The sequence below is a fragment of the Pezoporus wallicus genome, unplaced genomic scaffold (assembly GCF_028554395.1).
Source record: "Pezoporus wallicus isolate ANWC-B61680 ecotype Strahan unplaced genomic scaffold, APGP_CSIRO_Pwel_v1 contig_8013, whole genome shotgun sequence".
Taxonomy (NCBI): domain Eukaryota; kingdom Metazoa; phylum Chordata; class Aves; order Psittaciformes; family Psittacidae; genus Pezoporus; species Pezoporus wallicus.
This window is the reverse complement of record NW_026636761.1, coordinates 1,707,229-1,723,729: the sequence shown is the minus strand read 5'-3', so window position 1 is coordinate 1,723,729 and position 16,501 is coordinate 1,707,229. Positions and strand designations below refer to the sequence as shown.

The following is a 16,501-nucleotide window of genomic DNA, read 5'->3' as shown; positions in this document are numbered from 1 at the left end:
GAGGAAGGCAGAATCAATGGGGTAGAGTTATTTTTAACTCCTTATTCTTCATGAGAAAGCCTTGAACCTCAGAGTTGTGTTGGCCAGTGCTGAACGTGGCTGTGTGCTTAGGGCTTGACTTAGGAGCCCTCAATGCACAGAAGAATTAAACGGCTTAGAGGCTGTTCATGGCCTGGAGAATAGTAGATTATGGATTGGAACAGAAACAGCTGTGAGAAACTTGGCTTGAGAGTGGTGCAGAAACCACAGGGGTGTGACTCATCTGGAGACATCTAAAGTTACAGGACAAATGAGGCTCCTTTTCAGGGAGAAAAGTAGGTGCGTTGAAGGCATGACTTCTGTCCTACTCTAGGTAGGTGCTTTAGGGGGAGCTAAATTGATTCCTAGATATGTTACTTGCCAGAAAGGGAGCCTTTAAGTGACTAGCTCACACTGGAGATATCCTGGCCTACTTTGCTTCTGCAGAGGGTTTTTTGCCTTGTATCCCATGGAGGGCTTGGGGCAGCACTTGCACCCAGGCAGCCAAGTCTGAACACATCCTCCCAGCACAGGTCAGGGCTTACACTGGGGCCAGCTCTCAGTAAAATCCCCTGACACAGGCAGGATCAAAGTCACCAGCTTGAACCCAGCCAGAGACCCAGCAGTGGTGGGAGGCAGGATGACAGCAGTCCATATGGTCTAACTGCACAGTGACCTGGTAACAGCGTGATGTGACAGGCTGGAGTAATGCAGAGTGCTGAAGCTGCTGATCTGACAATGGTTCAATGCTGCACAGCCTATTGTCATCACAGAAACCAAGGATGTGCCATGTGGGAATCTCTTGTTACCCTCTCTGTCACAGCTGAGGTATCTGGACAGGGAGTTTGCACAGGTCCAGGGGAGCTCATCCAAATGTAGCAGAGTCTGTCTGCTATGATCTCGAATGTACTGATTTGGTTATTGCTGCCCTAAGAGTAGTGTGAATAGTCATTTGTTGGCCCATACTCTTGCAGCTCAGATGGGAATGGTCAGGTTTTTCCTCTTTTGTTCACTTGGGTGTTTTTACTGTTTGGGTTGTTTGGGGCTTTTTTTCCAGAAACAATAAAGGGAAAACAAAGCAATTAACTATACACCAAAACTTAGTGACTAGTGTTATTCTGAAGTGCTAAATTCCTCTCCCAGACCTAGGGAAGGCAGTGTGGGGGAGAAGTGCTGCTCTGAGCACTGAACAGGAGCAGCTTGCTCAGTAAACATCTGAATTGTTTGCTGTAAATCTGACTCTCCCTGCTGTGCAATGTTCCTAAGAAAGCCTACCCCCTGCATTCCCTTAGGCCCCTATGTTCATGTTTGCAGTTCTCATACTGCACTTACCAAGGTTATTTGTGTGGATGGGGGCTCCCTGTTGATGCCTGGGTGGCAGAAGCAAAGGGCTGACAGGCCTTTCCTGCCAATCTGTCTGTTGTTCAGATGAAGTGGTTGGAAAGTGCTCACTCTCCAGTTCCCTCTTTGGCTCAGGCACTCCGATAAGGCATGGGCTGTCCTATCTTGCCCTGGGAGCTGTTCCTCCTCCCTAACAGGCTCACTTTGCTGGCTGACAGTTAGCAGCCGGCAGTGCTTGATAAACTTATCAGAGCAAAGCTGAGCCCAGTGCACACTCAGCTCCTCCCCAGCCCCAGATTTCCCCATTCTTGGGGACTCTTTGCTCTCTGCCTGTCTGTCCATCTGGTATGGTGAACAAGATCACCCTGGGGCCAACAGGTCAAAATCAGCCCAAGGACCAGATTGAAAAATGCTTGTATTGAAGTAACACCTTTAAAATGAGTATATCAAGTGAGGTATTTGTAGCATCTATATCCAGTTCTGTCTCTGTCTGGAATATTATTCACTGGTGAAAATGCTGCTCATGTCTGATTTGTCCTCAGTGTTTCTGCTTGCCCTGTTTCTCCTCTCAATTGGCAGTTTAGTGGTTTTAATGTAGGGGTCTTGCTGTGCTTGGAGGATTTCTTTCTAAGCCAGTTACAGAACTAGGTTGCTTTGCTGAATTAAGTTTCTATCACTTGTTATTAATATGGCACTTGGGCGTTCTAAACCGAGATCAAGGCTTCATTGTGAAGGTGCTGTATGTAGAAGATAAAGAGGGGCAGGCCCATTCCTGACTATCTTACCGTTGAAATAAACAAGTGAAATGAAGGGGAGAGGGGGAATTATTATCCTCTTCTCACAGATGGGTGACGCTTTTTGTGAGTCTCATAGTGAGCTGAACAACTTCAGAAATCCAGAGCTCATATCTTGCCCTAGGTCATGCAGGAAGCATGTGGTAGATCTCAAGTCTCAGTTCAGGGTTGCAGCCTTAACATCAGTGTGTCTGTGGTGACTGTTAGTTGTGAGATGGTTTGTCAGAGCTCTGCAGGGATATGTGTTTTCTTGGCTCTCATTCAGCTGAGATGCAACTGATAGATTTATTATCCTTCAGTAATTTTGGTGTGGCTGTTCCAGGTTGTCTCTTCTGCGTGGATGTGCTATTCCAGGGCAGAAGTGGGAAAAATTCTCTGCTTTGTGAGCAGGAATGTTTTCCCTATGCGAGGAAATGTGTGCATGCAGCTCTTTCTGGGAGATTGTCTAATTCTTTCAGGTTTCCCCTTGTGTGCCATGCTGATGGGCTAGAACTAACCTGCTTGTGTGTCCCCATCACCTACACTGCATGGCCCTGTGGGAATGACCTGCTGTGAGGACAAGGGACTCTGCTCTTATCACTTTTTACACTGAAGGCTTTCTCTGAAGTCTGGGCGGGAAGCAACTGGACTTAGCAAGTTTTAGTTTACTTCCCCCCTTCCCCCTCCAAAATACAACCTGTACCTAAATGAAGCCTAATTCTTCCCTGTCCTTTCTGTCAGTTCCTTTTAGGCCTTCCCTAACCATTGCCAACACAATGTGAAAACATCAGGGTTTTCCTTCCTTAGGATTCCACTCTGTGGAGGTTAATACAACCTGAATGTAAGTTCCAGTGTAATGGCATGATAGCTCTGCTTCCTGCAGGTGTCCTGTGGCTCTGTCTTCATTAGGAAGATGCATCATGTGCCCACACTTAAATCCACCCTTGATCATAGTATTTCTGGGTTGCTGTTCTCAGTGCCTAAAGGGTGTCTGGAAGACACAGAGGCACCTCTCTCCTTCTGACAAATGCCCGGGGTTATTGCTTTGCATGTCCCTCATTTGCTAAACAAAACAGCCCAAAGACCAGGATTTTCTTTCCCTGGCAATAAGGGAAGAAGGTGTGAGGAGGACTGGGGAAGGGCAGGATGCAGGGAGGGCTTGGAGGGAGGCAAAACAATCAGCTCTTTCTTCAGCTATGAAGATTAGTTGAGATTTTGCTCTTTGTTATCTGTTTCCTTGATGGACTGACCAGAATGTTTTTGATGCAAGGGGAGATGGTGGGGAAGGGGTTGTTTTCAGAGTGGTCAGAACTGGGGAGGATTTGCGTGTTTGGAGAACAAGGGCAGGTGTGTTTGGAGTTAGTGACAGCCACAGCCTGATCCTGGCAGGTTCTGAGCATTCTTGGGTACCTGTCATGTGGATTCAGCAGCTCCAAGGACCATGGAAGCCCTTTGCCCGCTCCATACAGCAGGCCTGCCTTTGACTGGTGCTGTGTTGGGAGTGGAATGCTGTCCCCCAACCTGGTGCGGTGAGATTTGGGTAATGACAGATCTGTTTTATCCCTTGCTCCTTCACCTGCATTTCCAGAGCTTCAGGGGGTGCAGTTGAAAGCCCAGGGGTTTCCTTTGGTCTGCTGGCATCATAGTCCTGAAGGAAGCAGAGCATTACACAGTGGTCTGAAAGTGCCACTTTGTTACTTAAGAGGAAGAAATTGTAGTGTCTTAGTAGAAAACTCTGCAAGTTAATTCCTTCTCTTCCTCCTCCTCCTTCCTTCACAGGTCCTGACTCTGGCTGTACTGTCTCGCTCTACCTTTGCCAGCTGGCCTCCATCCACATTCCGTGTTCCTAGAGATATACTCCCAGTGCTGGTGGGAGTGGGTCACCCTGGCCCCCCCTGAGCTGCTTTGGCCACAGACATGTTTTCCTGAGCACAGCTCTGCAGCAGCATGCTGCCTAAGGCCATCCCAGCGTGCTTCTCTACGCACTGCCCATCCATCTAAAGCAGTCCTTGCATCTCCTGGGGATGTGCCCACCAGTCTCCTCACAAATGTATGGGTACAGCTGACACTGCCTCCTCCAGTGTAACTAACTCCTCTTCAGTAAGCACAATAATGGTGAGAGCATCTGCCTGCCCTAGAGTCTTGGGCAAATAAAAGACAGGACTGGAGTAATCTTGCTTGGTTAGGAGGGAGAAGCAGGCTGTAGAACGAAGTGAAGACCACAGCTGCCCATTGAAGGTTATATCTCCTCTGTATCATGGAAATCAAAGATAGGAATGTAAATCTAATGGCTAGAGTAGCCCTTGTTCAGCAGGCTCAGGAGAACCAGCTGCCTGATTTGCTTTTATGAGTGGTTTTACAGGCAGTCTTGCCACAGTGCCAGTCTGTGTGTGCCAGCACTTCCTTCCAGAATGGCCCTAAGTGTGCAGCTTCAGAGGAGTCAGACACACCTACTGTGCCAGGACACAGGCAAGGAAGTCTGTGCTGTTGTGCCTGTGTGTTTTGCGGCTGGAGGTTATTTACTGCTGAGCAGTTCAGATGCTGACATGCTCTTTAAATATTTCTGTTTGCAGATTTGTGGAGGATAAACAGGGTTTGCATTTTTGGCAGCAGTTTCAATAAGCTGAAATGACTTTACTTTGAGTAAGGCTTGTGCATGTGTGAGTGTTCAGGTGTTACGGTCAGGACCTGGGGACCAGTTCCTTTAGCCCAGTTCTGTCAGAGGTCATACACCTCCCCTGGAGTCTCTGACCAGAGAACCTGACCAGGTTCTGGCATGACCCAGGGAAGGACAGCAGTTCTGGTAACAAAAAAAATGGGGGTTTTAGTAACGCTGTCTGCTGGGCACACAATCCCATGTCATCTGTGATTATAGCTACACAGCCCTCTTGCTCTGCAGAGCTGCCTTGCTGCCTGTGTGAGACTACACTGATTTGTCTCTGAGAATGAATGTCTCTTATCCCAGGCTTTGAGCACTGTTTGTGGCTGTTCTTTAGCCAATAGGCCCCTGCTCCCTGAATTTGATTTCTTTCAAGTGTAAGTTTTGGAGCCTTGTTCTGCATGTGAACTTCCATCTTTATTTCCACTTGAACCATATGGGAAAATGCTGTGCTCTCTCCCTTCTCCTTTTCTCCTCCATCCTCACTGCCTGAACCTCCAGAACCAAGTGTGAGCTTTTCTTGAAATGGGTATTTTTAACATGGAATACACTATGTTAGCCCAGTTACCAAGAGGAAACAGATTTATCAGATAAATCCCAGCAGGCCTGTACATGTTATCACTGTCTGGTATAGTGCAATAAAAATATACATTAGAATAAGTATAAATACATATTTACAGTGTACAAGTAAAGCCAGGATTACAGACTCTTGAGCTTCCAGAATGAATATTAATGACTAAAAGGGGCAAGTACATTTTAGGTCTTAGGAGAATAACTGGAGTTACAGCAGTGTAATTGAAGGCAGGACGGACTTCTCTCCTGGCAATAAATGAGTTTTCCACTTGGACCATGTCTTCTTTGCCCATGATGGCCCATTCTCCAAGCTACTTCCCACTGATGTCATTCATTGTCCAAGGCCATGTGTTCAGCAATGTAGTTATGGAGTGGGCTGTGTGCTGCTACAATGCCCTGCTTAACTGAAAGCACTTGTCTTTTTAATGCTATAATAATACTTTGTCCTTCCCATTAAGAACTGGAGGGACCCTATAAACCTGAGTGAATGACTCCACATCACCAGGAGGGGTGGAGAAATAAAAGCCCAGTGCAGTGACTTGCCAAAGGTTATATAGTGAGAACTTAGCACAGCTTGGAGGGGAACTGGCTCTTTACTTGTTCCAGTGCTTTGCTGTAACCCCTAGACCTGGAAGAAGGAGGAAATACCACAGCTGTTTGTACAACATTTGTAAGGTACTTGCGTACTCTGCCAAAGTGTACAGGCTGTGTCACTTCCTCCTTTAAGAGAGTGGCTGGAAAGCAGAACTCTGGCCCTTGACACTGATATCCAAGGGCCATTCCTGACCATGCAGTGATATGGGATTGCCCAGGACACCTCTAAGTTGGTATGTCTAGCATGCAGCGAAATACTGTGGGACATACCGGCCTGGATGCCAAGAGCAGCCAGTCTCTCTTGTGTGGTACTGAGACATGGGTCTTATTAGCTTATGCCTCATGCTGTGGCATGGCTCTCTCTGGAGCTTGGCTGGTTACCACTAACCCAGGGATCTTTGCAGCACAGTACATATGGGGAATGCATTTAGAGACCCCTGTTATCAGCTAGGGATAAGGAGCTGTTTTCTCAGTGTTTTCCTCCCACTCCAAGCTAAAAATACAACACAGTTAACTTGTCATTTGATCACAGTAAATGTTCTGCTGAAAGAAAATTACTTTAGGTGCCTGTTGCCAGAATTTATGACCTGGGCAAGTCTCTGCAGAAGTCTTGTCCAGGTTGAACACAGCTCACTGAATACAGTCTATTTGCATGCCCTGGCCTTATCTTCCTAACCATCAAAGCAGAACATGGTTACAGCACTAACCTGGCACAGACTGTAGCTGCCACTAGCCCGGGAGTTCCCATCTCACTGCTGGTTCAGTCTGATGAACCAAATCCTGCACATGGTATAAAACCAGAGTAATAGTGACCTTGGAGGAACTCCTCTGGCTTTGCACGTGAGCAGGTGATGTTAGATATGGGCTGGTACCTGTTGTTAATTGAAAAGTGAGAGCTCCTGCAGGTTTCTTTGTCACCTACTGGGATGCGCAAGGCCCTGGTGTGCCAGAACTCCAAAGCCAATGACATGACTTTGCCAGTCCCCAGGGGAACACAGAACACTATATGGGCTTCACAGGGTAGGCAGCTCCACAGTGGATGGAGATGCTGGGGAGAGTCTTCTTCCCTGGAGTAGAAGCTCCAGCAAAGGCTGGGAGCCATCCCTCACTTGAGACTGTGTTGGGTCTCTCGGTGCCTCCGTAGATCCACCTTGCGCTGGAAGCCCTTAGCACAGAGCTCACAGCTGAAGGGCTTGAAGCCGGTGTGCTTGCGGCTGTGAGTGATGAGGTTGGAGCTCTGGCTGAAGGCTTTACCACATACCTGGCATTTGTGGGGCTTCTCCCCTGCAGGGCAGAGAAAATGTTAAGAAACACAGATGAGAAAAGGGAGGTAGAAATGCCCTTTAGCAAATGCAGACCTGACTGGCTATGCTTGGGTGCAAGGGTGCTGCCAGCCCAGCTGTCCTGCGCTCTGATCTAGCACCAGAGGGTGAAAAGAACCAGAGGCAGTATGACCCATGCCCTGTCTGCATCCAGGGCTAGGTATAACCATGACAAGCACCAGAGGCTGGTCAATAACCACCTCCTTGTCACACAGGAGGACATGCATCTCAGTGATGCTTAGACCTTCTGCATTCTTACCGCTCAGGGAAGAAGGACAGTCCAGTGCCTCTGGGCGCCTATTTGCAGTCCAGTATCTCTGTGTCTGGGGTCTATGTACGTGTATCAACATGATGGACTCTAATTTGCATTTGCTTACTGGGACTATTTTGTTTCTCACCAGTATGGATGTAAGTGTGTTTCTTCATATCTGACTTCTGGTGGAAGCGCTTGCCACAGTATTGGCAGGGATAGGGCCGTGTGTCTGAATGGATCAGCAGATGAGTGGAGAGGGTGGAGGAACGTTTGAATGTCTTCCCACACATCTTGCACTCAAAACTTCTTTCCTGTTACAGAAAGAAAATCACAGGAATGTCTGTGGCTGCAAGACGTGACAGATCTTGAAGAGTGTTACAAGTGTTGAGAGTAGTAGATTTGCTAAGCAAATCTCCTTGGCTCATGGACTGATATGCGAGGTGCAGTACAAAGAGAATGTGGGAGGGATACTTATGGAAATGGATTATGTCTTGTGATCCAAACTCCTGTGCCCTTTAGGAGGAGATGAGGCACAGAAGAGAACAGGTAGCAACAATCCTCCGCTCCCATCCAAGGAATTCTCAAGGGCAGTCTGTGATTTGTGAGACCATGATCTATGGTCTTCAGAGCTCCCACCATTGTCATTGAGTGCTACAGGAAAGCCACCTCGTTTGTAACCTTAGAAATGTCACTTCCTTTATGATGGAGAAAGCAATAGCTAAGGTCCAAGCACTCCTGAGCTCTGGAGAGCTGGTTCTCTGGAAACATGCTACCCACCTGGGAGTGAATATTGGTATGCTGTTCCAGGCTTACAGCGTGTCCAAAGGTTTTGCCACATACTTCACAAGCAAAGGGACGTGTCCCACTATGAGACCTTCGGACATGGACCTCTAGTCCATGGGGAGTGGAGAATACCTGCAAAATAAAATGTCAGTGATTTTTTTTAATGAGGTAGCTGCCTTCATCTCTGTTTTAAATTCCTTTTTATTTGAGTCTTCCCTCGCATGGGCCGTGTGAACTGCATAATTCCCAGTACCCTAGTCAGGAGAACAAGTAGGTACCCATTTTGAGCTGCATGCATTGCACTTTGTTGTAACCCAGTGAAACACTGATGTATGCAATTAAAATCACTCCAGGCGCTCCCCATCCCTGAGGCTCTTGTCTGACACGCACCTTGTTGCACTTCACACAATGGTAGGTTTCCATGTCTGAGGAATAATGCATGCTGTAATCCAGAGGGGGCTCAGTGCTTGGCAGGAGGTGGCTTCCATACAGGCTAACTGGGTGCTCCAGAATGGCTGACTGCATGGTGGGAGACATCTGTCGGTAGCTGTATGGCAAATGGAAAGCATCCCAAGAAAAGCCGGTTTTGTAGAACGAAGGGGTGCTTGTCGTGTTAGTGCAGTCTTTGATCTGCAGACTTGGGATGGCCATCTCTGAGTTTGCAAAGGAGAGGGAGAAGTGAGTGTCACGCCTGCAGCTGGGCACCAGCCAAAATGTTCCACAGGTACCACTCCTCCCCCATTTGATGTCTTGCCTGACCTTGGGAATTGCAATTGGTAACTCCTCCTTTTTTCATTCAAATCCTGATTCTCATACAAAGCTCCTATTCTGACTTTGATTTCAGTCTCAGGAAATTTTATGGGAGAGAGAATGCTAAGAGAATATTAACCTCTCTACTAGCCCTGCTTCATATGATATTTGAACAAATATCATGAGAACACCTGCCTTGACCCATACAGCTACATTAGTCCTTGAGGTTTGGAAGCTCGCTCTTTGGGAATCAGCATCATCCTTCAGGGAAATGCTGATCTAAACCAGAATCATAAAGGGAAATACAGAATTCTCTTGATGAGCTCTGCCTAGGCCAAGTTTTACCACTGATGTCAAAATGAGAGCTGCTATTTACTGAAAATCTGGACCCAGATGTAGGGTCTCCATAAGTCAGCCCACCCCTGACCTCGTTTGCAATTGTGGCCTTGGGTAGCAGACCTTGAGCTGAAGGGCCCGGTGGCATCCTGCTCAGGTACTGGACAGGGACACTTTCTTCTTTCAGTTCAGATAGGTCATTTTCTTGTTTTGGAACCGCACATTCTAGGTCCTGTTTCTTTATGTCCTCCGGTGTCTTGTCACCTATGTCTGCAATCACATAGTAGTGTCACAGTTAGTTTGTTCTGGATGTTCAGAGTTTATTAAGGTGGGTTTTGTACCTATGTATGAGCTCATGCTTGGATACATGAGTCCGTGCTCATTTCCCTGAATAAGTGCAGAGTGGCACAATCAGCACAGCAATCAAGGTCTATCCGTTGCTGAGAAAGGGAAATTCCAAGCAGGATGAGATAGGTAAGGTAGAGGGGAGCAGGAAGAAATGATAGAACACTTGATATCCTTTATAGTTAGAGAAAACCCTACAAGGCCACAATCTATAACAATAATTTCCCTATTTAAAACTATTTTCATTTGTGTGGGTAACTAACAATCACTGATTTATTAACCTCCCCACCCCTCTGCTAAAAGAGTTCATTATTGTTAACCTGAATTTATGGTCAGCCAAGTAGGGAAGCAGAGAGGGGAGGTAACTGCTTACGCAGCTTTGCCTCCTGCCCGCACTCCCATTTCTCCCAGCCCCTAAAGGGACCAACCAGCATTTGTTAGAGGTAGACTTTATAATAAGAATCTAAAATGAACAGAGATCCAGTTTGGTTGACATCTGGCATCCAAACCCTCTTGTGAGGGTCACACAACAAATGGTCAAAGGATGATGGAAGCAACTAAAATTTAATGTCACCTTTCCTTTTTATCAAACTTATCATAGGGCTGGACTCTGATATGACAGTCAGGGCTAGAACAAAGAGTATATTGATCCTGGATTTGAATAAAGAAAATTTGAATGGTGCCTGAAGGAAGAGGGTAATTGCCCCAGCCTTGCCACTGCTGTGGGACAGCAAGAGCAGGAGCAGAGGGAGGACAGCAGGCCTAGGCAGAAGCAATGTTGGTTTGTGTTAGTACAGTATATAGCAGCTGGCCCTTCACCTGTGAGTGTGCAGGACTCCTTTCACAGTCAGTGTTAGGGTATCGCTAGTATTTTCCCTCTCTAGCTGTAACTTTTCTTGCAGATCATCAGGAGGAGGTGGTAACACTGAGGTAGAGAAGGTGTAGGTCCTGCGAGAATGTGTGCAATGAACATAGCAACAATCTAAATTTAGTTTCAGTGGGACAGTGTGAATTTGGCCTAAAGAAAAAGGGCACACAGCAGGGGATCAGTCTGTCCTTAGACTAACATCCCTGTGTGAAACCCGTAGCTGCTCTCTAGCTCACTCATCCTACTCAGTTTGCCACTCAATTATTGATCTGCCTTGGTGTATTCTTACAAGCCCAGTGGATGGATTGACTCACCAGTGAAGGGAGAGGTTACTGGATCCCAGGTTAGTATAGGCAGGTCATCTTCCATGAAGCGGTGCTGATGGTAGGTATGAGCCTTTTTGCTCTTCACCAAAAAGGAACGTGGCATTTTCCATTCACTGCCTGGGCAGAAAGATGGAAAACCGGCAGGTAAATCTCTGTGTTTGGGGGGTATTTTCTCATGTATTCCCCCAGCACATGTAGCAGTGACAAGTATTAAAACTCTTCTACTAGGGAGACGGAGAGTTCATCTCAAAGGTCCATCCACCCAGCTGAAGAGCAGGGAATGTTCCATGTGTTTAGGTGCTTGGTGGATCTCAGCTCTGGGGAAAACAGAGAGTTGTGGAGGGGGCTAAGCAAATAAACTTCTCTGCCACTGCATGTAGAAATGGGATGGCAGACTGAAATGAGATTGCAGATTACAGTATTCTCTGTAAAAACTACACTCCACAATCTACCCCTAGTTTGAGGCAAAGGATTACTGCTGTCTTTATATTATAGATGGCGAAACAGAGACATGTTTAAATTGAGTTCTGTGGCAAAGACACATTTGAAGCCAGAATGCCTCTCTGGTAGCTCTCTGCTCTGGCTACAGGACGCAGTGCATCTGAATTTACCCTCCCCAAGAAACACTGGTTTGAAGGTTGAAGATCACCCCTTTGAGAAAGGATCTGTCTTAGTGTTTGTATTGCACCTTGAAGAGCACAATCCTGAGCCATGACATGGGCTTCTCTGTCAGATTGCTGCAAAAATAATTCTAGAAACAACATCAGTTGGAGAGACAAAAATCCCCACAGCCACACTGTGTGGCAGGTTTCCTTCTTGTTGGTCAAAGCTGGAGTATTTTGTGTTCTGGCTGACAAACAGCAGTCAAGCAGAGGCAGAGCAGAAGTGCCGGTTAACAGAGGTAACTTTTTGGATCTGATTCAAGTATCACAGACCGTTGAAATGTTGGGTTAGGAGCAAATATAAAATGCTGAAATTTAATCAAACAAAATTCTCTTGCAATGCATCTGTTATCTTTACTACCCAGAACCCAGCCCGCCCTGTGCCCGCTCCCCAGGGCTAGTAACTGTTCTCATGGAGGCAGTATGACAACAGGCTCAATGCTGTGTGTGGCAATATCAGCTGGCACCTTATTTGCATATGTATTTGCATTTTCCCTTATAATTGTTCAGGATAGTAGCACTAAAAGCAAATCTTACTGTATTTCATATGAAAAGTCAGCATCGAGTCTGGCTCTCTGTTGACCGGAAAGTGCATTAAGTTTCTTTTCATGGAGCAGCTCAAATGCAGCCTACTTATTTACTAAAAAACAAAGAACAGTTTGCTCCTGTTAAGTAGGAATGACCTGAAACATCTGTGTAAGCCGGGACAAAGCAGTGTAGGCTCCTGGAATCCCAAACAGCCAGGGATGGGTTCTGAAGTGCCCACATTACCTCTACATGCTGAATATAGTCACACAGCCCAGTGATGTTTTGTTTAAAGGTCCAAGAGCCACATTTACACTGGTGCCTATGGCTGCAGGTGCTGTGGAATTCACACAGTGAGGTCTGCTGTGGACAAATGATTGCCAAACCTGCTGTGGTTGGTGAGAGTCAGGTGCTCACCAGCCCAGCTGCCTTTGGAAGCAGTTATAGCTGCCTTTTAAAATCTGGTCCAAGATTCCCACTGCTTCTTCTATGACTTCAGGGATAACTCTTGGTGTCTCTTAACCATTTTTTTTTTCTTATGCAATGACTCACCTGTTTTTCTTCATCTTTTTCCAAGAAATTTGCATGTAACTTGAGATGAGTAAGAGAAAACAGAGGCCAAGAGTAGATTTGTTAATTTAATTTTAGAAAGAGGACAAAACAGTGCTGAGAATGAACCATAAGTATGCCCTTGAGGGAAGGGACACTGAAGTACATTGCTGTATTTGCTGTATTTACTCTCTTCTAACTCTCTAATGAGCTTACTTCAAAGATTTGTAACGTGTGTCTCTGCCTAGTGAAAAGCTGCAGGCGCAGAAATACCTCCAGCTTGGAACAAACACAAGTGTTCTGCAGTGGGTATAACCCTGAAGCAGTGGGTATAACCCTGAAGCAGTGTGCTCTGCTAAGCCTGTGCACCTCATGTCCTACCAGAAGGGCTTAGCTTAGAGGGTCTTGCTGCTCTTGGTTAGTCCCTGATGTGTGCATGGACCTGCACTCTGCATCACAGATGTGCCCCAAGCTGAAGTCCTACCACAAACCTTTTCTGCGTGGAATTTCCACTCATAGCAAAGGGATTTTCCCATGTGGTGGGGCAGGCTGTGTCCACAATGGAGGGTGTTCATACCAGTAAGCTTTAGACATTGCATTTTTCTGCCTGAATGAACCAGTTAATTTCCCATGGCTTTCTACACAGTGGAGGAAGACACTCCGGCAGGAGGTAACTCTGAATGTAAGGTGAAAGCCTGTGCCTAGCGGTGTCTGTTGGAAGAGTTCCTCTTCCTGCCCACTGGCTGAAGGACCCTATGGCATTAGCTGGACAGCTTAGCCAGGTAAATTACCCAGAATTGGAGATGAGTGCATAAACAGTCTTGCAGTTCTTTATGATAGTACCCATATGCTAACTACACAAAGGCAGTAAGTGCAACCTCTCTTTTCTGATGGTGGTTGGAAGTAGATGCATATGAATCAATGGGATTTTTCTGGATGAGTTTGCCCCAGCATATGTGAAAGTCAAATTTGGTCCAGTATCTTGACTGCTGATAAGGGCCTCTACTGAGCACAACGATCTTTAATGGACTACTGAGCGTTACAAAAGGAAGTTACCTTCCCCCACCCCATTTTACAGAGAAAACAGGAACTGGGAGCCCAAAGCATAGTTAATTAACAACTGCATTGGGCTGTCTTTGTGATTCACACAACCAGGTTAGAGGAAAGCTAGAAGCACAGATTGTAAGAGGAAAAAATACTGTCTGTCCTTGAAACTGAAGATTATCTGTAGCAAGTGATCAGCTGCTACTAATGGCTAACTATATTTCACAGGGAAAGTAGTGCTATGGACAACAGACCCCGCTATGTCTTAAAGTCATTGAAGCTTCTGGCAGAATTTAGCTTCAACCTTTTGCTAAAAATTGAACTCTATTTTTATGGAGTCTGTTCTTGCCAGCCCCTGTGGCAGCAGTTTCTACCTTGACTGGCAAACACATAAGGGAGCTCATTGCTTGGGCAGGAGCGCCTACTGCAAATGGAAGTGTCATGGCACTTTTTGTTTCAGTGCAGGATATAAAAGCAGTAGCTTGCTAGAACTGACACTCTTATTTGTTGCCATTCATGTAGCTGTACAATAGTGTTGTAGTAGTTACCCCTGAGGGGAAGACAGCCAAAAGGACCCAAGAGAAAAAAATTGTTTCACTGTTTTAGTGAAAAGAAGCACCTTAGAAGGGCTTCTTTTACTGGTTATAAATATCAGACCTCAAAGCAGACCCAGCATTTGTGTGTTCCCCTCCTATGTTCAAACTCAAAGTTCCTTAATCCTCAGTGATGCTCTCTGATGACTTTGCAGAGTATCACATGAAAAACTGTAATGTAATACTGGAACACTGGAGATTATGAAAAAAAAACCAAAACCCAAACCCCAAATTAAAAGATTTTTTTTTTAGGGGGTGGTTTCTGACTTCACAATATGAATTTCACTTGATCCCTGGTGAAGCCCTAACTTCTGCTCCACTGCACGGCATCTTGGAGTATCCAAAAATGCAGGATTGTGCCCTTTGGTATAATTCAGAAGACATCCATATTCTCAGTGAATTAGATTGGGAATCTGTTCTCTCTGATTCCTTCAGTGGGTAAATTTATAATACAAAACACTCTACTTGGAGCAGGTGTTTGCAGGATTGTGCTACCCTGAATCAGGAACCCTGTTTGCAGCGTAAGTTCCATTCTAAAGCTGACTTCCATTTCCCTCTAAATTCAGGTAATCCTGTTCTCAAATTTTCAAGGTTAACTGTAGAGATTAAACCCTTCTTTCTGCTACACTCAGTGGAAATACTTAATTTTAACTTGCAATTTATATATGTCTTCATGTGAGTTGATGAGTGTACAATGTTTTAAGCTAGAAGAGGTTTATTTCCTTCCCATTGCTTAATTTATATTGAAATCTTATTATTGCTCTTTTCTGTTCTTTCTGGCAAAGGTGAAGTTTCCAAAGATAAAGAATAGTTTGTCTTTCAGAAGACATTTCTGAAGAAAGAAAATCACAAAACCAGAACACAACCTGTTTCTGGAATTTTTAAGAGCCCAAATAAAAGGTTTTATGTATTCCTGATTCTTTAAATATAAAGTCATATTTAAAAGCATTTCAGTTCATTATAACAAAATTAATCATGTATCACTCATCCACCCTTGCAAAATCAAATGTTCTTGGGGCAAGATATTTGAATGTGGGAGTTTTTTGTGGAAAAATGAGCAGAACATCTGGAATTCCTGTGGTAAAACTGGGCAAATGGACATTCTGGCAGGAAGAGTAAATTATGATAGAAGATTTATCCAGTATGAATGGAAATCCTTGTACATCTGTAGTATATAGAAAGATGTTCAGAATGTAACTGCAGCATTTGTTCTTTAGAAACCTCATTTAGCTCGTAGTGATGTTGGGAATGCCACTGGTTTTACCAAACTTTGCCTAGGCTTCCATGGATAAATATATAGTGTGATCTAACCAATTCCACATCCCCTTAACATAGAGATGCACTTACTGTGTGAACTTGCAAATCTTTTGCTTTCCTGCTTTAATGTATTGAATCAATCTGGTGGTATATGAGGAGCATCTATAAATAGCTAATTCCATATGCTAGAAATTGTTACCCTAATCAGCGTATCATCCTTGGGAAGGATGGAAAAATAAGAAAATGAGAGATTTGAAGCAAAAATCCTAAACAGGAGAGACTGAATTTGTGTAAAGCACAACTGGCACAGATGAACTGATGTCAGCAGAGGTGTGCTGGTTTCTGAGTTCAAAAGTCTGGCCCCGTAAAAGAGCAATTAAAGGGAAAAATATAGCACACCCTCGCCTCAATACTTAAGTATCAAAGTTTACATATAGAGGCTATTCCTGCTGCATGAAGCTTGCTGGAACACAGGTGTATGAGACCATTGTCACATCTTTTCTATTTTGTTCTATTATTACTATTTTCATATGTGAGAGTGAAGTAAGTATATGGCATATACTGAAATAAGTATATGAAGTAAGTATCTGGTATAACTTTAAAAGGCTTAACTCATTTGAATGAAGTGAACCATTATCATAAAGGAATCCTCAGGACAAGTGATTTAAGCAGTGGAATATGTTACATATTTGCAAACACAAGCAAAGAAGAAGAAAAAGCTCAGAAAAACATATCAGAGAAATGAGGAAAACAATTAAATTAAAAGTGTTTAAAAGAATAAATCAATCACCTCTTTGGGGGACTTTGCTTTACTGGGTTCGCCTTGAAATCTCCCCAGACAAGCGAGATGTCGTCTTCTCTCTGGACTCTTCTTCCACTTTTTCACTTAGTCGCAGGCTGCTGAAATAGATACTTCTCCTTTTTTCTCTC

At 45.0% G+C, this 16,501-nt stretch overlaps 2 protein-coding genes and 1 long non-coding RNA gene across 4 annotated transcripts in view; 1 reads left to right on the top strand and 2 right to left on the bottom strand.

Annotated features, from left to right (window-relative positions):
* Positions 1-1,484, bottom strand: part of GARNL3 (GTPase activating Rap/RanGAP domain like 3) — a 36,725-nt gene extending 35,241 nt beyond the window's left edge. The window contains exon 1 of the mRNA XM_057401614.1: positions 1,351-1,484. The gene's annotated coding sequence lies outside the window, so the exon portion shown is untranslated. The remainder of the gene's footprint in view (positions 1-1,350) is intronic.
* The window catches only part of LOC130595152 (uncharacterized), a 37,590-nt gene that overhangs the window by 9,333 nt on the left and 11,756 nt on the right, over positions 1-16,501 (top strand). The window lies entirely within an intron of this gene.
* On the bottom strand, positions 5,536-16,499 carry GFI1B (growth factor independent 1B transcriptional repressor). Of its 2 annotated transcripts, XM_057401620.1 has the most exons (7): positions 16,362-16,499; positions 10,930-11,058; positions 9,526-9,672; positions 8,707-8,969; positions 8,311-8,448; positions 7,679-7,844; positions 5,536-7,242 (listed from the first exon to the last, which is right to left on the bottom strand). In XM_057401620.1, exons 2-7 carry the CDS (start codon positions 11,042-11,044, stop codon positions 7,064-7,066), a joined length of 1,008 nt encoding a protein of 335 aa, XP_057257603.1. In that variant the 5' UTR covers positions 11,045-11,058; positions 16,362-16,499; the 3' UTR covers positions 5,536-7,063. The 2 variants fall into 2 exon arrangements, with proteins under 2 accessions (XP_057257603.1, XP_057257604.1); XM_057401621.1 differs by lacking the exon at positions 9,526-9,672.

Coding starts and splice junctions, on each gene's coding strand:
- GFI1B (XM_057401620.1), bottom strand. CDS start 11,044: ATGCCACGTTCCTTTTTGGTGAAGAGCAAAAAGGCTCATACCTACCAT. Junction 9,673..10,929: donor AGTAACCTCTCCCTTCACTG/GTGAGTCAATCC, acceptor ATGTGATTGCAG/ACATAGGTGACAAGACACCG. Junction 8,970..9,525: donor ACCGGGCCCTTCAGCTCAAG/GTCTGCTACCCA, acceptor TTGCAAACTCAG/AGATGGCCATCCCAAGTCTG.